Here is a 25,186-nt window from a genome sequence, read left to right as displayed (position 1 = left end):
TATGTTCTGCGGCAATTCTGCAAGGAAAATGAGCGTATAAACAGATCAAATTTCCGCAACCCCACCGAAGTTTGTTGTCCCTATAAATTCTGAACCAAAATTATGCGAAATCCTGGTCAAAAAAATTGAAAGCTCCAAAAATATACTTCAAGTCGGTTTTGAACGTCACAAGTAGGTTGGTTTGGCTGCGAAAATGCATCGAAAATCTCCAGAAAAAGCAGTTTTTCTCTCTTTTCTGCAATATTCCGCGGCATTTTCTGAATTCTGCGGACACTACTGCTGGATTCTGCGGAAATTCTGCAGTCCGCGGAATCGCGGAATTCACGGGGGACAGAGTCTTCCTGTACAACTAATATTATTACTTTTCGTAAAAATCGCAGGGTCGGTTTCTCAACACGGATTTCACACACGTGTCCCTGGGTTCTTCCAAAATCATGTCGATCCACACAGTGAATCCCAGTGAGTGATATTTCGGTGACATGATCTCGTCCTGGCCTACAGCCTACAGGCTTCATGTAGCTACTGATTATATATTACCTCAGCCTGGGCAGTGTATCATGCAGAACGCACAAGAAACAACTTTACAAGGAAAACCAAGGGCATGTTCGATTGTACGAATCCATCAGCCCCGGACCCGGATTCGCCAAATTTGTGCATGTTCGATTGTACGAATCCGGATCCCGAGAGCACGGATTCGGATCCAGTCAACCCACCTCCCAGAGACGGATTCGACGGATTCGACGGATTCGACGGATTCATTTCGATAGTACGACTCGTATCTACTCAAAACTCGCAATATGCGTACACTGGGTCAAGAGTTTACCACAACGCGTACAGATACTACGGGATGAGCTGTAGCAACGCGGTTGCCAAGGCCTTGAAACGGATTATCGGTTGTGCACATTCGATTGTATCCGTCAGATCGAAGTGATCTGGTCGGCGGGGATCGGGATCCAGTTTCTACAATCGAATGCAGCCCAAGGGCATGTTCGATTGTACGAATCCATCAGCCCCGGACCCGGATTCGCCAAATTTGTGCATGTTCGATTGTACGAATCCGGATCCCGAGAGCACGGATTCGGATCCAGTCAACCCACCTCCCAGAGACGGATTCGACGGATTCGACGGATTCGACGGATTCATTTCGATAGTACGACTCGTATCTACTCAAAACTCGCAATATGCGTACACTGGGTCAAGAGTTTACCACAACGCGTACAGATACTACGGGATGAGCTGTAGCAACGCGGTTGCCAAGGCCTTGAAACGGATTATCGGTTGTGCACATTCGATTGTATCCGTCAGATCGAAGTGATCTGGTCGGCGGGGATCGGGATCCAGTTTCTACAATCGAATGCAGCCCAAGTATCAGGCATCGATTTAACCCAATATCTCGATATTTTGCTTCGATTTTGTTGGCAATTATTTCTGCTTCTTCGACATTTTGCCGAAAGCCTGCGCCGGCAGGATCTGTTTCGTCTCAGTGATCACGCTCTGCAGTCTCAGTGCTGAACATGCCAGGCCCAGTACAGGACCAGGCCAGGGTGGCAGGGAGCCTCCCAGTCCCTGGCCAAGACGACACACTGCCCACTGGCCACAGGCCCACACACTCTGACAGTGATAGACTGATACACATAACCATGCAGATGAGCACAGAAACAGTGTGACTTCATTATCATGTCGTTCAAATGTCGAAAAGACTACTTTCGAATTTCATAGGGTGTTCTTCACGAATGCAGTGTACTTGTACCTGTAATTGCTTCGAGCTATTTCTAGGTGCGTTCATGTAACTATAGCCATGAGTTTACGAGGGGTCTGGATTTACAAGCCATATGCGCCGGCAAATTCAGATAAGATATTATTTTCAAGGTGAGAATGTTGATATCAATTATTATTTGAATATATTACTGCAGCCCCAACGATTGAGATACTAGTAATCTGTAATAATTAGAGTATGCATACCGGTATTTGCGTACATTGATACACTTACTTGATTTGCACATGACGGTTCTGCAGGCTTTACCTGATTTTCATTTGACTTGTCTATTAATTTAATTTTATTATTGGTATGTGATACTTTAGTAGGAAGTGTTTAACGTTTGTGATAGGATCTAATAGTTATGCAATGTAACTTGTTTTATAATACACCGGTACATATAAAAATGATCTTGTCGAATGTTTTAGGTGGGCGGAACAAGGTGTTATAACTTGTTGGGGAATACGCACGTATGCTTTGTATGTTGCCATAACTGTTTTTTTTTGATTTCGCACTTTGCTACAATGCATCAGGCGCTTTGCTCCTGCGGAATGCCGGGCCAAGCGACAGCGGGGGTATGTGAGCCTCGAGGAGGAACAAGAGCTCTGTACAGCTGTGTTCACAGCGTGCGGATTGGCGGAAGCGGATGAGGAGGTAGGAGCTTTTCTCTGAGCGGCAGCTGGGATCACTCCATTTACTTCTGCGCAACCCAAGTGCTCAGATTTGGGCGCAGGTGAAACCTGGCTTAAGCAACCATCCTTGGTACCGATACTACATGTAGTATCTCGGTCTGTGAATGCAGGTATTATTATTATTAGTACAAAGGCACACAATGAAAACTTTGGCAAATGTATTCCGTTGTGACTCAGAGTTTCATGGCTGAACCAATCATCAGACAACGATAATGGAATAGGAGGCAGCGCTGGTATATCTAAGTGGAGAGAGGTGTGATAATACGATAGCGAGAGGAGTAATCGCGTGAATGTATACAGGGACGGGCTATTTCAGAGGCAGATGCAGTAGGCGCAGGTCTAGCACTAACAAGTACGCACTTAATCTCGCTCACACACCACACACACACACATACTAACACGCACACACATAGTAACACCCACACACACATACACGCACACACTAACACACACATACACCCACCCACAACACCCTAACTTGCACACGGGCGCACGCACACACAGGACACCCACCCACCCACAACACCCTAACTCGCACACGCACAAACACACGCACACACGCATATACACACACCTATAGACACATGTCCACACGTATACACAGGCATCTGCGTAAGTATGACAAATCTAAGCGCACACAAACTCCTGCAATCACGCGTCAAAAAACCCGCAGCGGTCACAGCTGTCTATGTAATAGGGGTGGCCAGCAGAAACTTGCGCTGGTGAGGGCATTTAGATACCAGCTCACTTCTCTTGTTTAGGGAGGTAGCTTTTGAAGCTTTCAGGATGTGGAACTTTTCGGTTAAAGGGGAAGTTAAGGCAAAAATTAAAATTTCACCAGTTGTAGTCTTCGGGGTGCTGAGTCGAATGGTCGTGGTCCGAGGAAGCTGAGACGCTCCCTTCCTACTTGAATCCCAATCGAACTCGCGCACTTCCACCGAAACTGGGTGACTGCGCCCTACTAGATGGGGATTTGTATGCAAAATGTCACTAAAAGCGCCATTTCGTTCTTATAAAAGCACGGATGACCGCGATAGGCCCAGTCTTTTGGACGTTGAGTCGACTGGTTTTGGTCCGAAAAGGCTGCGATGCAGCGTTCCTCCTTTATTCCCAATCGAACATGGTTGAACAAGCGGTCACGTGCTCCTGGGTGCCCAAATCACCTGGTCACCACGCCAGCAGGCGAGAACTTTCACACCAAGGTTCAACTCGAGTTCAACTCGAGTGACAGGACTGCACCCAAAAAAGGTCAAACAGGCTAGTAAGTTGTACCCTGCAGGCACGGTGACCAGGTGACTGGCGTACGCAGGAGCACGTGACCGCTTGTTCAACCATGTTCGATTGGGAATAAAGGAGGAACGCTGCATCGCAGCCTTTTCGGACCAAAACCAGTCGACTCAGCGTCCAAAAGACTACAACATATGGGCCAATCGCGGTCATCCGTGCTTTTATAAGAACGAAACGGCGCTTTTAGTGACATTTTGCATACAAATCCCCATCTAGTAGGGCGCAGTCACCCAGTTTCGGTGGAAGTACGCGAGTTCGATTGGGATTCAAGTAGGAAGGGAGCGTCTCAGCTTCCTCGGACCACGACCATTCGACTCGGCACCCCGAAGACTACAACTGGTGAAATTTTAATTTTTGCCTTAACTTCCCCTTTAAGCATAGGCCACACTTCTTGCTGATGTTACTGTACGAAGGTGCTCTATCCTTGATCTCCCATCTGATGTCGAGTCCGCGGTTCTCGTTTTTCAGATCCCAGATGTGCTTGGACAACTTAGTCGATGCGGCGTACTTTTCATGGCGGAAGTCCGAAGTGTGTTTGTTGTAGCGCTGCTTGAATGTGGTAGCAGTCATGCCGACGTAGGTCTTGACTTCGTTGGATGCTACATGCGCCTCGTACACGACGTCGGAAGACTGGCAGTCACCGTTGAGGGGGCACGACGCCTTGACCCGACAATTGCATGGCACAACTGGCGGTCGCGAGTGAAGTTTTGCAGCATTGTGCCCTTTGATAATCGACGCTACGTTCTTCATACAGCTGTAGCTTACTTTTGTTGTGTTCTTGTTAAACACCTTGTGTAGCGCCGACCCTTCAGGGAAGTGTTTCTTGACGAGGTATAGAAACTTTGCGCCAACGTTGGTTTTGACCGTGGTACTGTACGGCGGGTTAAACCAGATGACGTCGAGGCTGCGCCCTTTCTTCGCTTTTTTCTTCTTGTTGCTCGGTTCATCCTTGTATGTCATGGTTTTCGGGTGGCCACTTGAGGCCAGTGCGTCCTCGTATAACGTTTTAGCATCGTTGAACACTTCCTCATTGCATGAGATACGTTGCAGCCTCTTGTTGATGCCAATGGGTATTTGTCTCAGCACCTGCGGTGGGTGACAGGACCGCACATCGACGTACAGGGGTGTACTATTCGGTTTCCTGTATGGTTGGAATGTTCCGGTGGCGAGATTCAGGGTCACATCCAAGTAGTCGACGATCTTCTTGTTGGTTTCGATTGTTATTAAGCCGTGTGCTTGGAATATCTGTATGATCTGTTTGCGCGTGCGGTCGGCATCATGACCCGTGGCGTCCTTCATTATCGCTAGACCGTCGTCACGGTAAAGACCCACGCACTGGTCGCCCAGGAGTGGACGGAGTTTGCTGAGGATTAAAGCCATGAAACTCTGAGTCACAACGGAATAAATTTGCCAAGGTTTTCATTGTGTGCCTTTGTGTACGCCGCTCTGCCTGAATCAGGCATTGAGCACTCTTGCAGAACCAAAGCATATTGCCTCTGTGCTGTATTATTAGTACAAGTATTTTATTTATTTGAATAGGGTGTTTCAAGGTGATCTCTGAAACCAGATTGCCCCATGCACGTTACACACACTTGTCTTTGGTGCCAAAGAACATTTGTTGTACGGACCAGGTGGTTGCTCGGATATGTTTTTACCTGTGCATGCATTTGAAAAGGCAGAGGAGAGGGTGTTTGAGAAAGCAAAAAATGTTGGTAAGGGAGAGCAAACATGCAGTAGTACCGCCATATTGAAAGGCACTTGTCTTTATGCTACATGCACTACAGTACTGTCGGTCGCCAAAGAACTGGGGGGTCAGCCTCCTAGCCTAGTCCGTTCTTATTTTCATGTACTACAGTCGATGGGCAGTTGAGTCCTCGTGTATACATTGGTATGCTGTGCTTGATGAAATTCTAGCCTGGTCGTTCTTCGGCGCCCGACAGTACTGTACTCTTTGTTGGTGTACATATTTGCGTTGTGCATACTGGTGCTTGGGGATGTATCTGCGTGCGTGTGTGTGTGTGTGTGCGTGTGTGTGTGTGTGTGTGTGTGTGCGTGTGTGTGTGTGTGTGTGTGTGTGCGTGTGTGTGTGTGTGTGTGTGTGCGCGCGCGCGTGCCTGTGCATGTGTGTGCGTGCCTGTGCATGTGTGTGCGTGCCTGTGCTTGTGTGTGTGTGTGTGTGTGTGCTCTGTGCATGTGTGTGTGTATGTGTGTGTGTGTGTGTGTGTGTGTGCATGTATGTGTGTGTGTGCATGTATGTGTGTGTGTGTGTGTGTGTGTGTGTGTGTGTGTGTGTGTGTGTGTGTGTGTGTGTGTGTGTGTGTGTGTGTGTGTGCGTATGTGCTTGCGTGTGTGTGTGTTGGTGCACTTGTGTGTGTATTTGCAGTACACAAAGGAGCGTGATAGTTGCCTTGTGGAGAGTACAAAGCCAATTTATGAAGTTGGCGCGAAGAAGCAATGGCCTTTCGTTGCGATTATGCGGGTGAGCCCCAGTGATACCCTCCCATGTTATTTATTATTATTATTAATTTATTATTACTAGCACCTTCGCAATGTAGGCGGGTTTGCACACTTCGCTTGTGACATTCAGGACAACAAAGAAACAGAAATACAGGGAGACAAGGCCATGAGAATTCGAGGGATCATAAGTTCATAACCCGGTGTTTCATGGGCGACATTAATTTTTGTGCTTTGAAAGTGGGTGTTGCACGAGCAGAAAAGGAGAGTCGGAGGCAGGGTATTGAGGCAGGCAAGGAGTGATTGTGTGGAGCGATGCATATGTAGATAAATCATTGGAATGACCACGACTGGAAAATCCTGTGGCCAGCATGCACTCTTTAGGACAAGCCATTATTTTCTGTCCTGTGCTCTGGGTTCGCCAAACTTAAAGATCTGATGGCATTCCGGTAGGTAGGCCATATCCAGTTAGGTCAGCAATGACAGTGGTAGCTAGAGTGGTGCGAGGGCAACCCAGAACACGCTCTGCAGTGGGAGTCGTCACCTGCTGGAAATATATCCATAGCGAGCTGAGCGGGGGTGTTCGCGGGCAAACAGAGAACATCACCTAGCAGTACTATGCGCTGTTGGTTGATGGTGATGCTGAATGGGTGAGTCTTGCATCTCTTGTACAGGGCGTCATTTGAGATGTGTTGATGCTGATGCATGTCGATGATGGACCACAGCTGCCACCGATGGAATGTGTCCATGCTCTCTGTGTTGGGCAAGCCCCATGGTGCGGTGTTGATGAGTGCCCAGGAAATAGGATGCTACCATTTGTTTGACTTCACTTTTGTCCCATAAATGGTCCGGAGCTGGTCTGCAACATCGACACCACCCATAGCATGATGGTAGTCGTTGATGACATTCAATCTCGTCGCAGTTGTTGCACAGTCATCCACTGTCCAGAAGCAGCATCATAGGAGGGCTACTCCCGGCTGTACTCCACGTCTTGTATTGTGCGGTGGCCAATTGTCATCATGTTGACAGGTTTGCTGTGAAAGGCGCTCAGTGTGATCACATCTCTGCGAGCCACCTACTGCACCGGTTTCTTTCTGGGCAGCACACTATGCTTGCGACCTGAGGGTATCTTGCTTGATTTGATCAGGCACTCTATTTAATCTTGCAGTGTAGGTGAATGCATGGCCTCTGTCGAATAGCTGTTGGCGAAGTGCAGCGCTTGAGTACAAGTTGTCTGCAAAGATATGATAGCCAGCGGAGGGAATTTTGGACGCAGGATGGAGCGCGGCATTGAACGTCGTTGCCAAACCATGCTTCATTTCGGGTATCAACGGGTCGAATTGAAGTGCTGTAAACTATGCATATCCATTCGTGGGATCACGAATTGAAAACGTCAGGAAGTCGGCTCCAACTCTCTTAAAGGGGAAGTTAAGGCAGAAATTAAAATTTCACCAGTTGTAGTCTTCGGGGTGCTGAGTCGAATGGTCTTGGTCCGAGAAAGCTGAGACGCTCCCTTCCTACTTGAATCCCAATCGAACTCGCGCACTTCCACCGAAACTGGGTGACTGCGCCCTACTAGATGGGGATTTGTATGCAAAATGTCACTAAAAGCGCCATTTCGTTCTTATAAAAGCACGGATGACCGCGATAGGCCCAGTCTTTTGGACGTTGAGTCGACTGGTTTTGGTCCGAAAAGGCTGCGATGCAGCGTTCCTCCTTTATTCCCAATCGAACATGGTTGAACAAGCGGTCACGTGCTCCTGCGTACACCAGTCACCTGGTCACCGTGCCTGCAGGGTACAACTTACTAGCCTGTTTGACCTTTTTTGGGTGCAGTCCTGTCACTCGAGTTGAACTCGAGTTGAACCTTGGTGTGAAAGTTGTCGCCTGCTGGCGTGGTGACCAGGTGATTTGGGCACCCAGGAGCACGTGACCACTTGTTCAACCATGTTCGATTGGGAATAAAGGAGGAACGCTGCATCGCAGCCTTTTCGGACCAAAACCGGTCGACTCAGCGTCCAAAAGACTACAACATATGGGCCAATCGCGGTCATCCGTGCTTTTATAAGAACGAAATGGCGCTTTTAGTGACATTTTGCATACAAATCCCCATCTAGTAGGGCGCAGTCACCCAGTTTCGGTGGAAGTGCGCGAGTTCGATTGGGATTCAAGTAGGAAGGGAGCGTCTCAGCTTTCTCGGACCAAGACCATTCGACTCAGCACCCCGAAGACTACAACTGGTGAAATTTTAATTTTTGCCTTAACTTCCCCTTTAAACTTGACACTCGATGTCAGTGATGATCGGCCTTTATGTGGAATATCCATTTCATCCACGGGCACCATTCTTCCTGGTTGATACAAAGCAGTCGAGCTCTTTTGCAATGCATTCAGCAGATAAGGAGCGTGTGCAATGAATTATGATTTGGAGATCCCCGAGGCACTTCCTTGGTCCGGACGGCAAGATGCAAGAACCGTTTAATTTGTTTAGACCCGGTGAGACTCATTGTTTCTCGCATCTGTAGCATGCTGTGCGCAAAGCTGTCCTTGTAGCAATCCTTCATGGATGAGTGTGCATGCAGCGAGTTGCATGCAGCCGAGCCCAGCCAAGTGCACAGTTCTTACAAGCTCAGTGCTGCCCGTGGTCTTCCATGCTCAGCTGTGCTCTCAACAGCTAACCGGCCCTGCTTGACATTGGTCTGCTTGTCAATGTCTGTCTGAGAATTTTCAACCCGGGTTGAAAGTCTGTTCGGTGGGAAAATTGGTGGGTTTTTACATGAAGAGAGTTGACCCTGGTCAATTACTTAGATGCCGACGAAAGTCAACTTCTAGAGTCCTGTATGGTCACGTGAATTATTTCGCGTGAAATTTGCATTTGCAGTACTGTGCAAACCTAGCGCGAGGTACGCAGAGAAGTGCGGTAGAATGATTTCTTGATTTCAGCCCGGGTCAAGCGCAATGCGTCATGTAAACGCTCCAGTCAATCTGCGTTCATGGTGGGTTGAAACTCGACCTGGGTTGAAATGCCTCGTCTAAACACAGCCTAATAATTCTCCTGGCATTGATACTGAAAAGGTCAACAGCATCTGTATGTTGCCTGATGATTGCAAGTAGCATGAAATGAGTTGCAACAAACTAGCATGGTGCGGCCTCCTTGTTCTGTGTATCATGTACATGTACATGCGTTGTACATGCGTTGTATTCTTATCCGGCCTTGACACAACAGTTATGTCTACAGTCAACTTTGCTAATAACGACTGTGGATATAACGACAATTCGCGAATAACGACAGAATTTGTCCCATCTAACTGTAATACATATAATGAGACTTCGGGTATAAGCACACTTCGCGAATAAGGACACTTTTCTAGTACCCCGCCGAGTGTCGTTATACGCAAAGTTGACTGTGTACCAGCTATGATGTTGTAATTCCAAGTTACAGTAGGTGCCTTGTTGATGTTCTGACACGGCTTTGAGACTCCGCCACATGTGTGTGTGTGTGTGTGTGTGTGTGTGTGTGTGTGTGTGTGTGTGTGTGTGTGTGTGTGTGTGTGTGTGTGTTGCATACAGATTTGCGTGCACTGTGTACATTTGTGTTAGGGTTCTTTACATGTACGCGTACTGTACATTCGTGTACGTACCTGTGCGCTCAACCAAACTTCTCTCAGTGTTTTTACGGGCAGCAGTTGTTCCTTCTGAACAGCCCCCCTTCCACCCACACATATTTTCTCGACAGCTGTTGCATGCCTTGCTGTTGGAGCAAGTTTTGTGATTTTTGTTGATTTGTTTCCGTCGCTGTCGCTGCTTCTTGTGTTCACTGTGCTCAGCACTCCTTGTTGTTTTGTGCGTTGCCGGTGGTGGACAATACAACCTCAGCAGCCAGACCGAGTGCCATTGAGCTGTAAGTGTATGATTGTGTCTCTGACAGTGCTTACTTTACAATGATGTCTGTAGTGTGTTCTGATGTCTGCAGTGTGTTCTGATGTCTGTAGTGTGTTCTGATGTCTGTAGTGTGTTCAGTGTTCCCTGTCCACACAGTGCTGTGTTCAGTGTTCCCTGTCCACACAGTGCTGTGCTGCTGCAGAGGGTATAGCCAGTGCCACTCTACCTCACATGATGAGAGGTTTTTTTTGCCGTTGGCAAACCGTAAAGAAATCCTGCACCGAGTTACGCACTCGTGGGAGCATGCGTGCTCTTGGTATTAGCGCCTTGATTCTTGCGGGTGGTGGAGTTCCTACGGATGTGGACAACTCGCTGACTCTAACTTGAGCTGTGATTTTTGGGGTATTTATAGCACACAGACACAGGAGGACTGCTTCAAGGTTGAAAATTCTTCTTCACTCCTCTCCGCATTCATGATCATTATGCAGGCACAGTGATAACCAATCTGATAGGAGATATTCCGTAGTCAATAGTTATCACTGTGTATGCACAATGCTCATGAATACAGGTGGAATCCTGATAATTCGAATATGGCTTAATTCGAACATACCGCTTAATTAGAAGTTTTTCCAGGACCGATTTCTATCAATACAATTCCCACGTAAAAATTTCTGATAATTCGAACCTCGAACTGGACATGTCCGCTTAATTAGAAGTCCCACAGATTCCACTTACATAGAAAATGTGTGGGATTTGTACTGATAATTCGATGGTAGCAAAGTGTAATTCGAAGTTCACTGTACACTGTACTGGTCAGTTCAGTTTGCACGAGCAGGCTATGCCAGTCAGTTCAGTGTCCGTAAAATTTGTGTCTAAGGTCCATAGCGCAACTCTGCGTGACCATGAGAGCATTTTGACATACATATTGTGTTGTGGGTTCATGTTTGGATAATTAGAATGTCTGGATAATTAGAAGTTTTTTCCTGGCATTTTGAGGTTCGAATTATCAGGATTTCACCTGTACTGGAGGAGACTCGTAGAACTCTGATTGGTGTTCCCCGAGGCTCCTCCAATTATCTACATTATTTTGAAAGCAAAGCTGCCCGGGAGGCAGCTAGCTACCTATTTCTGTTAGCGCTTTGCAGAAGTGTGAAAGGGTGTATAGCTCAGTGGTAGAGCAATCGACTGCAGATCGATAGGTCCTTGGTTCAACTCCGAGTGCGCCCTCCAATTTCTTTTTTTCTTCTCTTGATTTGTCTAACTGACATGAGTTGCTGTGCTTTGCTTGTGTCGTATCACTCGTATCCTAGCTAACCTGTTGCATTCTGTATTTTTTCTTCTTTTCCAGTCTTCTTTTTTCTCAACATTTCACACAGAGAAAAGAAGAAAAAATACAGAATGCAACAGTGATAACGATTGACTACGAAATATCTTCTTTCAGATTGGTTATCACTGTGCATGAAAACCCTGCCTATGATATTGAAAAACACAGTGAACTCGAGAAACGGGTGAAAATCCCTGAAAACCGGTTCAACGAGGCCTTTTTGCAAACCTTTCTCCTGCAGAGAGTAGTTATATTACCATTTGGCCACCAAGTAACACGCTTCCTTCAGGATACGACTGGGGCTCGCTCGACTCACTTGGACTGTCACTGCCAACGGACTCCTCTGAGCTGGCAGCTGGCGTGCTGTCAAGACACCGTGGTCAAGACCTTTAGCACGCAGCGCAGGCATAACTAATGAAAACGATTTCCGCCTGCGCACATGGACCCAAAACTTTGCAGCCCTTTTTCTCGAAAGTTTGAAAATGGGCCAACATGTGATTTCTACCCGACCCGACGCGCTGACAAGTACATGTATAGATCCTGTTGTGTGGACAGCTGTAGTGTAGGCAGTTGCGGCTGCATCCTGGAGGCAGAATGGCGTACATGTACTGGTAGTTGGAGGACAGGATGATGCTCTAAAGCTGTGCTCTGTGCGCATATGTATTTGCAACTTTGCACCCATACTAAGCCAGTGGCAGGCGCAGTTGCGTTTGCACGATGCAGCTGTTGCTTTCCAGCCCAATACCTAGGGGATTCCATAGAGATCTCGTTGAACCAGTCTATCAGGGATATCAATGTGACGTGCAAACTGACTTCTCGCTTGGTTATGGTATGTGTTGCAGGCCGGGTGTGACCGTCGCCATTGACTTCCTCGAGAAAATGGCAGCGTACGTTGGACCTAGCGCGCAGTCGTGGGAAACGGTATGTGCTGCCATCTCCTATGTTGGTGGTGTTCACTGTCGTGTGTGGGAGGTCATGTGTGTGGGAGTGCTATGTGTGTGGGAGTGCTATGTGTGTGGGAGTGCTATGTGTGTGGGAGTGCTATGTGTGTGGGAGTGCTATGTGTGTGGGAGTGCTATGTGTGTGGGAGTGCTATGTGTGTGGGAGTGCTATGTGTGTGGGAGTGCTATGTGTGTGGGAGTGCTATGTGTGTGGGAGGTCATGTGTGTGGGAGTGTTGTGTCACACAGACAGATAGACTCCTGCGGCGGTGGTTTTCACAGTCATGTGTGTGTGGGGGTGCTATGTCTTACGCAGACACACAGCTAGACATGTATCACACGCTGTGGCAGCTCACAGGTCATTGTGACAGCAGGTGGCGAAATCGGTGCAATTAGTCATACCTGCATTGTATTGTCACATCACATAAACAATGATAATCAACCAACCAACCCGAAACTACTCTGATTTGACGCGTGCCATCACAGTGCTGTAGATTGACACCGCGTGTGGGTGTTATGTTCTGCGCGTTGCCTTGCTATATACTAGAATGTCTAGTTGAGTACAGCTCCTCAGTTTCTTCGCAGCCGATTTCATCTCGGAATATTTGATGTTTCTTTTGGCAATGGTGATATTGCCATTCCTGTGCATTTAGGTTCAATTTGATTCGCTGCTGTTTTGATGTTTCTGTATGTGTGCGTCTGTGTGTTTGTGTGCCTGTGTCTGCGTATGTTGTGTGTGCCTGTGTCTGTTGTATGTGTGTGTATCTATCTGCCTGTCTACCTGCCTGTCTGTGTATGTTGTGTGTGCCTGTGTCTGTTGTATGTGTGTGTATCTATCTGCCTGCCTGCCTGCCTGCCTGCCTGCCTGCCTGCCTGCCTGCCTGCCTGCCTGCCTGCCTGCCTGCCTGCCTGCCTGCCTGCCTGCCTGCCTGCCTGTCTGCCTGTACATGTGCTTGTGGCTACTCTCCACTGTTCTGATGTTCTACTTGCTCTTCACCTTGCTGCTGCTGCTGCTGCTGCTATCCTGTTCCACCCCATGTTGCTGCTGTTCTCATCGTCATCATCATCAGACGGACAGTCAGGTGAATGATCTGTACAACACCGTGGGCGCGGCCATGCCGTTTGGCACGCCGATTCGAACTGAGCTGGCCCAAGTGGATGCCATGCTGGCTACGAAGCCGCCGCCTCCCAGTGGCAAGAGCAAGGTACGTTACGGGGTGTGTGTGTGTGTGTGTGTGTGTGTGTGTGTGTGTGTGTGTGTGTGTGTGTGTGTACGTGTATGTACATGTGTGTACGTGTGCATGCACGCGTGCCCGTGCATCTATGTGTGATTTTTCTCGCTGTTTTGTGTTCACTGTATTGTGTGTTTGCCTGCTGGGAACCAATTCCATTCTTCATGCTCTGTTGAATCTGTTGCCGACATGTACTACTGAGCCAACATGTGAATGCTTGATGTTCCTGTTGTGTGTTCAGCAACCAGCATGGAAGCCTTTCTCATACAAGGGCAACAATCGTGTAACACTGGCACTGCAGGAGCGTGTCAAAGCTGCCCAGGTATGGCACGCCATTGTATTGCACCGTGTGTGTGTGTGTGTGTGTGTGTGTGTGTGTGTGTGTGTGTGTACGTGTTAGTGTCCGTACAATGTGTATGCATGTGTGATTGTGTTCGTGCATGGGCCTGTGACTAGAGGCTTTTGTAGGCTGCATATGCCCTTCTGTGCCAAGTCAGGTCCTCTCTTGGTGCGTTTCCTCGACTCGAGTGGTCACCGGTGCTGGGGTTTGCTGTTTTCTAGGTTCTAATAGTGTGGTTCATGTACACGTATGTGGAGGACTGGCATCAGTATGGTTCATGTACATGCAGGACCTGCAATCAGTATGGTTCGTGTACATGCAGGACCTGCATCTGCTTGTGTTGCTTACTGGGGTACTGTGTCTCCTGTTCTGTGCATGTGTTTCCAGTATGATCGTGCGGAAGTTACCGATGTCATTCAAGTCACAGGAGACATCCGCTGCAGAGTAAGTAACTGTGTTAGCTGCAGGTACTAGTAGCTGTGTCAGTGTCGGCTACATGTAGCATGTCATATGTAAGCCTTTTTAATCTTGGTAGATTGATATGTTGTATTGATCGGTTGACAGCATGTTACAAGGCGGAGGACGCACTGTGTCGAAAGCAGTGCTCCTGACTACAACCATCATCGGTTGGCAGAGCCCCGGCCTTCCGACCATTTGAATCGTATGGGGCCTGGCCCTGATTCGGACCCTCATTATTCTAGGGAATCTTTTGTTAAAATATTTCTTATTTGTACTGGAAGGCTGAGGGCATTACACAACATCCAACAACGCACAAAATACTCAACTGACCCCTGACTTCCAGTACAGATAAGAAATAAATACAGGCAGGCTGCAGGCTGTACCTCACTTGCAGCTCAATCCTTCAAACAGTATTGCTGATGCTCTTTCGCTGTCGTTGCTGGGACACAAAGGTACCGTTTTGCAAGGCGTACACCAGGCGAGGAAAGCGAGATTCATTAGAATCATTGCCAGCCCACCAAGTAAGAGGATCGCTAGCTCTACTCACGGCCTCTCCTGAAGGCAGGTCAGCACCTCTGCTACTGCAGACTCGTCTTCATTTGCCATTTCCACACCAGGAGGTCATCCAGGATACAGTTTCGTTTCGCAGGTGGCTCGGAGCTTGGTCCAGGCGGAACGACAGGTGAAGTGCCGATACTAGCTTGCTCAACCAGCAGGTCCTTCACCGCATCTTGCTCGTCTTCCTGGAGGAACTTCAAGTCCCTGAATCTTGGATCCAGGGCAGCAGTCAAGACAGCATCACTGGAGGTGTCCAGCGGAGAGAGGCCAAACCGAGCTGTGATGTTGGCAGCGAAACGTCTGCGGACATTGTCTACTGGCGTGTCAATTTCATCCTCGTCATGTTGCAAGCACTTTGTCTTTAGGCCATTGAGGAGAGGGATCAGCCAGGCTCTTCTTTTTCTTTTCCTTGAATTATGGTGTGAGCTGCTGATATGTTTCATCAAAATACTCTTTTTCTTGCTAACTTCCATGTGGCAAGCCTTGCAGAATAGTTCCCTGCTTCTTATCGTCAGCATCTTCCCATCTAATTGGTGTATCCGCTCTTGGGCTGATGCTCACAGTATGACAGTAGACAGGTCAGCGCTGAAATTCTTCCTTTTGTGCGACTGACTCTCCTTTGATGACCTTGCCATGGATTGCTTTCGGGCATGTTGTTCCTCGGCAGTCTCCGGCAACGTGGCCAATGCTACTTCAACGCACTCGTTATTGTCACTCGATGCTTTGCCTGCGGATGATCCTTGGAGTGGGGCCAGGGTCGTAAAAAATTCTCCGTTTTTTTCTGCACAAGCAAGCATTGCTATACTAGTAGCCGCGCAAACTACTAACAATCGAGTCCTCTACTAATTCTTTGCTTGTCTAAATGTTTAGTCAAGTAAAAATATCATTGTTCACTGCAATCTCCAAGTCAGAGTCTATAGTTGTGTGACAGTACACTGACTACAGATTCCACGTCACGGTAGACCTGCCATGCTAGTTGGTCTTTGACTTTGAGATTGGAAAAAAAGGTGGATTCTCTGAGCTGTGCTTGCGTTCGCGTACTCGAGCTGTGTTGGGTCATTCGATCAACGCGTTCGCGTGCACGCGAGCTAGCTTGTGCATGTGGTGTTTTCACAGTGATCGCTATAGCTAGTAGCTGTGCATCATGGAGATGTACAATGTATGTTGCAAAGCTCACATGAAACACTGGTTTTTACTCTAGTTTCGACCGAACGTGGGGCTGATGGACCCTTTTATGCTAGCACAGTTCCAGCCCCCCCCCCCCCACCGCCCATGTTCACTTTTGTGCTAGTTAGTATGCTAGCATCCTCCGCTGATGTCGATAAACTCTTTCTTTGTAAGCTCATAGCAGCCACATGGATAAAGTAGTTAAAGTTTTAATGAGATTTCATTCAAGTTTTCAGAGATGATTTGTTGTTGTGTGTTTTATTTCGAGACGATGAACGAACAGCCAAAATTGCCTCATTACATGATATCGACTAAGAAGACCGCTTCGGCGAGAGGGGTAAAATGTTTTAAGTCGGTATGGAAAAAAGACTGAAGCGGGTAATGGCGCACAGGGAAGCATCTGGTGTGATGTATTCTTAACTATTCTACAATTTCTACATTTTAAACCATTTCCCAGCGACTAGGGCGATTGGTAGTGCCGGTCAGCAGAGGTACTGAAAAGAAACATGAGCTGGGAGGGACTGCATGAAACAATAATTGTGCTCTACATTTCTGGGTTGGATACGAACATTTCGATGCCACAAATGGCTAAACGTCTAGAGGAAGTTGAATTTTTCATTGTTGGTACTAGTCCTTAGTGTGTTGACAAAGGTTCCATGGTGTGAAAGTCCATTGTGTGATGATGGTCTATCCGGTGTAGTGATAGGTGATTTACATGTACACAGTCAACATGTCTTTTTGAACCATTGCCCGTATGGTTTTGTGCAGGCGGAATTGGAAGCCAATCCGGAGCTTACCGTGGGTGTGATGACACCACCGAACTGCCACCCAATCTCCTACCTGCTCGTGCACCCGTGTGTACAGAACAGTGAAGCTCACCCGGCACGACAACCGTCCTCTCCACGCAGTACATCACCACTACCCGTCACATCAGCGGCGGCGACAGCAACAGCCACAGTGCAATTGACGCGGAAAATGACGCTGCACCCGCCCGCCGACCTCTTCACGCTGTGCCAGTACAAGGCGGAAGACCCGCCGTTGCCTATACGCGGCTTTTACCAGATGAAGGTGGGAACAGCTGAGTGTGTGTGTGTGTGTGTGTGTGTGTGTGTGTGTGTGTGTGTGTGTGTGTGTGTGTGTGTGTGTGTGTGTGTGTGTGTGTGTGCGTGTGTGTGCGTGTGTGTGTGCGTGTGTGTGTGCGTGTGTACATGTGTGTACTGATTTATTACCTGTTTGTACTTCTCTATGTCTGGAGTTGGCATTGAACGGGTACCTCATACGGGTATCCCGTACATGTGCTGCAGCTGTAAGACGTGTATGACTGTATGTACTGGTATGTGCTTCACTGGGGATGTTGGATTTTAGTGTTGTGTATGTACCGGTATGATTGTGCTTCATGGGGGATGGGGGATTTTAGCGTATCGTCTTCATCTGCGCTGGATAGTTCATTAATATCCTTGAAGTGCATGCAGTAGTAACTGTTCATCTCTGCTGTTGGACGGTTTGCTGCCAATTGTTGTTTTGGGATGTGCATGGTAACTTACTCTAGTACTGATACACTGGTATAGCGTGCAGCAGTTGTCCACCGTACACACAATGTGTAGGTGCCTACATTGTACCAGTGTCGTGTGTGTTTCTGTCTTGTTTGCCCTCTGTCAAACCCAGGGCGATAGAACTGTCAAACTACTTGTTCAGCTGAAACTCGCCGCAGGAGTGAAGAACTCGTTTGACTTTTGCGAGCTGAGGCTTCCGTTTTTCAATCGGTAAGAACGTTACGTGCCCTTGCTACTTGACATGTGCGTATGATTTAGGGATGATTATTGATCTCCTTTACCCACGTGAAGTTGTTTCTTGGAATAAGCCCCGTGGGGCTTTTAAATCTTTTCGAAATTTGTCAAACCCAATCCTTATTGCAGATAGGGGCTTATTTTCCTACTTATATAAGGGAGAGACTTAAAAATAAGTGCTGAATTTCCGTATCGAAATAAAACACATGAAATTCCCGCTGTAGGTACCAGTGCCGATTTTCAAACCGATTTTTTAAAGTATTCTTTAGCCCTAACCACCCGCCCTTTCTGCAGGAAAAACGAACTTCAACAAAATACTAATTTAAATCTCCGGCACCCTGGAGCATCTGGGCAATCTCTATGTGCATTCAATAATTATTTTCAGAACGAAACTCCTAAGGTAAGGGGCCGTCCGTAAATATCGAACTTTTTTCACGAAACAAATTATTTTAGTTTAGACCCAACCCCTCCCTCCCTCCCCCTCAGAACGTAAAAAATGTTGACATACATACATATACAACAGCCATGTACTTGAATCAATGTTTTTTTAAACGAAATTGGTCAACCCCCTCCCACCCCATAACGAAGTCATTTCGTTTCGTGAAAAAAGTTCGATATTCATGGACGACCCCTAAAACCCACCCCCAAACCACAACTTTTCTTTTTGAAAAAAAGATTGGCAACCAGACGACCAAGAGTGTACAACTGCAGCTATGTAGCTGTAACGACTCGTTCTGTTGCTTCATCTTTCGTGTTGTATATCCAGCTCAGTGTATACCTACAAGCTGCAGCGCTGCCATGTTATGTGGCTGTGCAGCTAACGTTATAACCCTGATATAAATACATGTCTGTATCTAGTGGGGTGTTAATTCTGATCTCTTCAATGGACTGTTACAGGCCACCGGTGTCCAATGTAGAGTTTCTGCCACGCACAGCACAGGTAGCCATTTCGCCTAACCAGAGGACGCTCATCTGGACCATTGGTAAGCTGTGTGCAAGTGTTGCTCTGAACTCTCATCATTAGGTACCTCTGCAGTGCTCTTGCTGCACTGTGACCTGTGCATGCATGCGTGCGCGCTTGTGTGTGTGTGTGTGTGTGTGTGTGTGTGTGTGTGTGTGTGTGTGTGTGTGTGTGTGTGCGCGCGTGCGTGTGTGTGTGCGTGCGTGCGCGTGCGTGTTCTGGAACTTGTATCATCTAGGGAGAGTGGGAGATGATAAGGCCGGTTGTAGTATGAGATGACGTGGGTCTCACTCCCGGGCGACACACTCACTCCCGGGGACACACTCACTCCCGGGCGACACACTCCAGTTGCCTGGGCAGGGCTGCGTTGTGCATGCTCATGTTCTTCAAAGTATACCACAACTAGCTTGAGCTGGTTAGCAGGTGGCATTCTCGATTGTGGTTGAGTGTTGCACAGACCCTGGACCATGTGCAACACTCGCCACTCAATTCAAGCTACATGGTATCAGTGTGTGAACACTCACCACTCAATTCAAGCTACATGGTATCAGTGTGTGAACACTCACCACTCAATTCAAGCTACATGGTATCAGTGTGTGAACACTCACCACTCAATTCAAGCTACATGGTATCAGTGTGTGAACACTCACCACTCAATTCAAGCTACATGGTATCAGTGTGTGAACACTCACCACTCAATTCAAGCTACATGGTATCAGTGTGTGAACACTCACCACTCAATTCAAGCTACATGGTATCAGTGTGTGAACACTCACCACTCAATTCAAGCTACATGGTATCAGTGTGTGAACACTCACCACTCAATTCAAGCTACATGGTATCAGTGTGTGAACACTCACCACTCAATTCAAGCTACATGGTATCAGTGTGTGAACACTCACCACTCAATTCAAGCTACATGGTATCAGTGTGTGAACACTCACCACTCAATTCAAGCTACATGGTATCAGTGTGTGAACACTCACCACTCAATTCAAGCTACATGGTATCAGTGTGTGAACACTCACCACTCAATTCAAGCTACATGGTATCAGTGTGTGAACACTCACCACCCAATTCAAGCTACATGGTATCAGTGTGTGAACACTCACCACTCAATTCAAGCTACATGGTATCAGTGTGTGAACACTCACCACTCAATTCAAGCTACATGGTATCAGTGTGTGAACACTCACCACTCAATTCAAGCTACATGGTATGAGTGTGTGAACACTCACCACTCAATTCAAGCTACATGGTATCAGTGTGTGAACACTCACCACTCAATTCAAGCTACATGGTATCAGTGTGTGAACACTCACCACTCAATTCAAGCTACATGGTATCAGTGTGTGAACACTCACCACTCAATTCAAGCTACATGGTATCAGTGTGTGAACACTCACCACTCAATTCAAGCTACATGGTATCAGTGTGTGAACACTCACCACTCAATTCAAGCTACATGGTATCAGTGTGTGAACACTCACCACTCAATTCAAGCTACATGGTATCAGTGTGTGAACACTCACCACTCAATGCAAGCTACATGGTATCAGTGTGTGACTTGCTAGTACAGTGCTGCTGAATGAAATGCGGGGGTCGAGTGAATCAAGTTAGTTTGCGCCCTGCACCAGTTCACCATCCCAGTGTTCGCAGGCCTAGGGCTGTACAGCGCTGCCCGGCGTGGCATTCACTCGCTTGATTGGATTTCATTGATCAGTACTGTATTTGCAGTGTAGTATAGCTCTGACTGTGTGTAATGCTAATTCCCATAGGCACCTTGCACATGACTAGGTACTCATCATCATCATCATGAGAAAAGCCTCTTTTACGGGCAAAGCAAATGTATATCATTACAATATGTAAAGTGAACAGGGGAAATCAACACAAAACCAACCGGAAAATGATGAAACACAAAAGCAGTCAAGGAAGTAAATCAATACAAAAACAAGCAATGAACACAGAGTAATAAAAGGGGAAAAAACCAAAATAGCATTATATTAAGTTGAGGCCAAAGGCAGCACCCTACTCCGCCTGGCGGCACTGGGCCAGAAATGAGTTCGGCTGTCGCCTCTTGCCGTACGAACCGCGGCAACCGCGGAAGCAGGTGACTGCCCATCGCAGCAAGCAGAAAGACAAACGGGTGCGTAGTATGCCCATTACTAGTGGGTACTTCAGTTCAGTATGGCGCTCAACAAACAGGGAGGCCAATGATTTCAGGAATTGAGTAGTTTCTGGGCCACTAACATCATCATCATCATCATCATCATCATCATCATCATCATCATCATCATCATAAGAAAACGAGCATGAAGTTAACCTTTTAACCCAAAGAAAAGACAAAAGATGTCAACAATAGAACTACAAATATAAAAAACAAACATCAGGTCATAAAAACTACTTGAAAACATAACCAAATGACAGCAAAGCGTGGAGAATGAGATTGACTTACAAAACAAAAGTAGTCCTACTATGCTTACAAAACAGAATCTACCTACACCACTAAGGAAGAAACATTAAATGATTGCAGTCTCACAAACACCAGCCTCTATCTAACGACCCATCAAACAATAACTCCTGAAATTCTTGACTGACTTTTTCTGGTAGGAGCTACGGCAGCCACGAAAACAGGTCACTGCCCAACGGAGTAAAGTGAACGAGAGCAGGCACCGCAATCGACCCATAACCAGCGAGTAGGCCAAGTCACTGTGTTTATCGACATACTGGGCTGCAAGACACTTGAGAAAGCGGTCTGCCTCCCGGCCACACATGCCATTCGTGGCGAAAACCAACGGGGTGAACGTGCCTCGGTCTATATTCACAACACGCGCTCCGTATTCCCGCTTTTTCATGCCTTCATGCTTTTGGAGATGGCGCTGGACTTCTGGACGCGACAGCAGGTTTGGCTTTGGGTGAGTCACCCGAACATCAAAAAAAGCCTCCTGCTGCGTGGACCAGAAACCCCGCGCCCTCACATCGAGGCGAGCTTCGGATTTCCTGTTGGCTGTACGATGGGGAAGATCCTCCCAATCGCGAACATCATTATGGCATCATCATCATCATCATCATCATCATCATCATCGATCATCATCGATGAAATGCGTCACAAAAAGCGTGTCGTCCACACCGAAAACCGGGAGCGCGCAAAGGCAGCCAGGAACAAAATAGTGGACACGAGCGATGAGATGACGAAGCGACGAATAGAAGAACACACGGAGAAAGGATCATCCTCATGGCTGAGCGTGCTGCCCCTGGCGGAGCATGGCTTTCGTCTCACCAAGCGTGACTTCCGGGATGCTCTGGCATTGAGATATGCATGGCCGCTAGCCAATACACCAGCAACCTGTGTGTGTGGTGAGCTGTTCTCAGTTGAGCATCAGCTATGTTGCGCCAGGGGCGGCTTCCCGACACTTCGTCATAACGAGATACGTGACCTGCTGGCGAGGGAATTGACTGAAGTCTGCACTGCCGTTTCGACAGAACCAGCGCTGCAACCTCTTTCTGGTGAGAGGTTTCCTCTTCGGTCAACGAACCGCCGAGAGGATGCGCGCCTGGACATAGCCGCTCGAGGGTTTTGGACCCGTGGGGAGGAAGCTTTTTTTGATGTAAGGGTATTTTGCCCAGATGCTCCTTCCTACGGGTCCAGAACCCTTCCTGCATTGTACCAGCAGCACGAGCGGCGTAAGTGGAACGAATATGGGCCAAGAGTCACAAATGTAGAAAGAGCCGCTTTCACACCTCTCGTGTTCTCTGTGCATGGTGGTTGTGGGAGGCTGTGCAATGTGTTCCTCAAGAGACTGTGCCAGATGCAGGCCGAGTCATCGGGATCTCACTATTCCCAGGTCATTGGTTTACTCCGCTGTCGGCTGTCTTTTGCTTTGCTGCGTGCTGCTGTGTTGTGCATACGTGGGGCTCGGTCACGGTACCACCATCCGGCGAGATGTTTTCATGATGTCTCGATTGCCGTGGCCGAGTCAGGTCTAGTTTGTTAAGTATCGTGCTGTGTCCTGACTGTGCATGCGGGATTGGTATGGCGCTTACCCTTTTGTTGCTGTTTTGTTGCTTTCATGCCTTTAAGCATGTAATTGTGTTCATTTGTTGTATTTCATGGAAAAACGATCTTTGCGTTGGATTCATTTAAACTATTATTTGTGTAGGGTTCCACTCCTTCATCTTGGGAAATTGTGTTTTGTTTGCCCAAAGAAGTGGCTTCATCATGAAAAAAAAAAAAAAAAATCATCATCATCATCATCATCATCATCATCATCATCAACACACAGTGACATTATCATGTGCCGTCACTTTCCTGTTTACGTCTCAGGTCAGAAGTTCCCCAGTCGATCATTGGAAGTGTCGCTCAATGCAACGGTAACTTTCCAAGATGATGTTGCCGGTGCTGGTGCTGATGGCGGTGGTGGTAGCACAGCCAGTGCTACAACCTCAGCAAGCAGCAGCAGCACTGCCACAAACACCAGCACTGGCGCCACCGCTGCATCTGCACCAGCGGCCGATGGTGCAGCGAAAACACCATCTGGCGCCGACGAATTCGTAGAAGATCCATTCTGTGTTGGTCTCAACGCATACGCAGAGGTGAGCTGGCCGTAGGCCGTATGCGCTGTGTTCAGGATTATGCTTATTTGAATTCACTTCCTTATATTACTTTTCTCGCTCCAAACTCGCACGAATGGTCTCTCTGCTGCAAAACTCAAATCAGGTTCATCGTCAATGTCGACTGCTTTACCCCGACAGTGGGCTAGGGCTGAATATTCGGTGAACCTGATGTGACTTTTGCAGCAGAGGCACCATGCGGGAGAGGTTGGATTGAGAAAAGTAATGTGCAAATGGCTGCAATAGAGTTAGAATCCTTAGAAAAGTTTAGTTCTACACTAAAACTTTGAAATAGCTGTGCATGCAGCAGCATAGCATGCAGACGCACCCTGCGCACAAAGGCATCTGAAACCCAAGTAGATTTATAAGAGCTGAGCCACCAGAATCCTAAAACTGCCTGAATTCTAAAACTATGTTTTAGCTAACAGTAGATGAGGAGAATTGTGAAGTAAAGACAAGCCCAATGGTGTGGAGAAAATCCCCAGAGATCACAAGAAGAACTTGAAGAGCATCAAGTACTCAGTACTCAGTAGCCAAGGATAAAATCATGGAGCTGTTGAACATCTGGTGTAATTGGCCGACTGCAATGCCTAACTGTGCCTCCACTGTTTCCCAAGCGTTATGCCGGTTGGCAAACTGTAGATTGGGTCGGGCCAAGGTTGATTACTGTTCTTCTTGCCTCTCCATCCATGTGCTACAGCTAAACTTTCGTATTCTCGACCACACGCTGAGTGGATGCATGTTGGATCCCAAGGCCGTCTCACTCTACCCAAACTCTCGCTACAAATTGTCACTGAGTAAGAACGTTTTGTAACTGTCACTACTACACTAGTGTGATGGAATGCCACACTCTTCTCTCGGGGATGTGTTTGTCATTGCAATGCTTCCGGTGTGTCGATCTTATAATCGCACTGTGTACGGAAATTGAATGCCTTCTGCTTCATGCTGTTTTCGTTTCCACTCACTTGCAGGTCGTGAGTTAGTGGCGGATGGCTACAAGATCTGGAACTCGCACGGCGACGCAAGAGTGGCAAAGAACCCCTCAAACCCCGCAGCCACCACCACCGCAACCAGTAGTACCAGCAGTGCATGACGATGACTTGCCGCTTTGGTTTTGCTTAGCTACACTGCTGCGGACGACGTCTTCAGTGCATTTGCCTGCAAGTGAATGAGCAGAGTGGGTCGCCAAAGGATTTGCGTGTTTCAGGTGCATTCTGCTACGTTAGGTTACAGCCGCTTTATGAAAGGCAGAACTTCACTGTTCTGCTGCTGCACATCCTCCTCATCATCATCTGAACGTAATATACACAACACATGACCATCATCATGAAACCATGAAACATACCATAGTTACTACCTACACTACAGCTAGCTACTCATAGATCATGTCAGCAGAACATGTGACTTAGGCCGTCATTTGTCTTGTCCCCACTCTCCTTCTGATCTCGAAGGCAATACGTGCATGTGATGTTTTTGAATGTTTTTTTTTTAAATTTACCAAAAATGATCCTTATCCTGTTTTTATTAGTACTATACGATACGCTGCATTCTCTATTTTCTAATTCTATTTTATCTAGGAAATGTCGGAAAGCAGTTGTGGACATGTCTTTAATGCTGTTCCAGCACTGCATCGTTTCTTCTGTGCCTCTCTTTAGAGACCCTTATTCGGTGGATTTGCTCTGGAAAATGTGCCTTGTCAAAGTGCCTTGTAGTGCCTTGTAGTCTGTTGTGGTGTGTCT

At 47.5% G+C, this 25,186-nt stretch overlaps 1 protein-coding gene and 1 non-coding gene across 2 annotated transcripts; both read left to right on the top strand.

Annotated features, from left to right (window-relative positions):
• Positions 1 to 1,653: 1,653 nt before the first annotated feature.
• On the top strand, positions 1,654 to 25,158 carry LOC135814239 (AP-5 complex subunit mu-1-like). Its single transcript, XM_065327332.1, has 14 exons — positions 1,654 to 1,869; positions 2,290 to 2,410; positions 6,119 to 6,214; positions 10,014 to 10,087; positions 12,235 to 12,313; positions 13,403 to 13,537; positions 13,806 to 13,886; positions 14,292 to 14,348; positions 16,857 to 17,156; positions 17,754 to 17,851; positions 18,773 to 18,858; positions 23,161 to 23,429; positions 24,148 to 24,244; positions 24,419 to 25,158. The coding sequence occupies exons 1-14, from the start codon at positions 1,799 to 1,801 to the stop codon at positions 24,538 to 24,540; spliced, it is 1,686 nt and encodes a 561-aa protein (XP_065183404.1). The 5' UTR covers positions 1,654 to 1,798; the 3' UTR covers positions 24,541 to 25,158.
• Positions 11,224 to 11,295, top strand: Trnac-gca (transfer RNA cysteine (anticodon GCA)). The gene has a single exon. It is a non-coding gene; the product is annotated as a tRNA-Cys (tRNA).
• Positions 25,159 to 25,186: the final 28 nt, after the last annotated feature.

Source organism: Sycon ciliatum, chromosome 4 (genome assembly GCF_964019385.1).
Source record: "Sycon ciliatum chromosome 4, ocSycCili1.1, whole genome shotgun sequence".
NCBI classification, from domain to species: domain Eukaryota; kingdom Metazoa; phylum Porifera; class Calcarea; order Leucosolenida; family Sycettidae; genus Sycon; species Sycon ciliatum.
The sequence above is the reverse complement of the archived record's forward strand: the minus strand, read 5'-3'. Positions and strand labels throughout refer to the sequence as shown.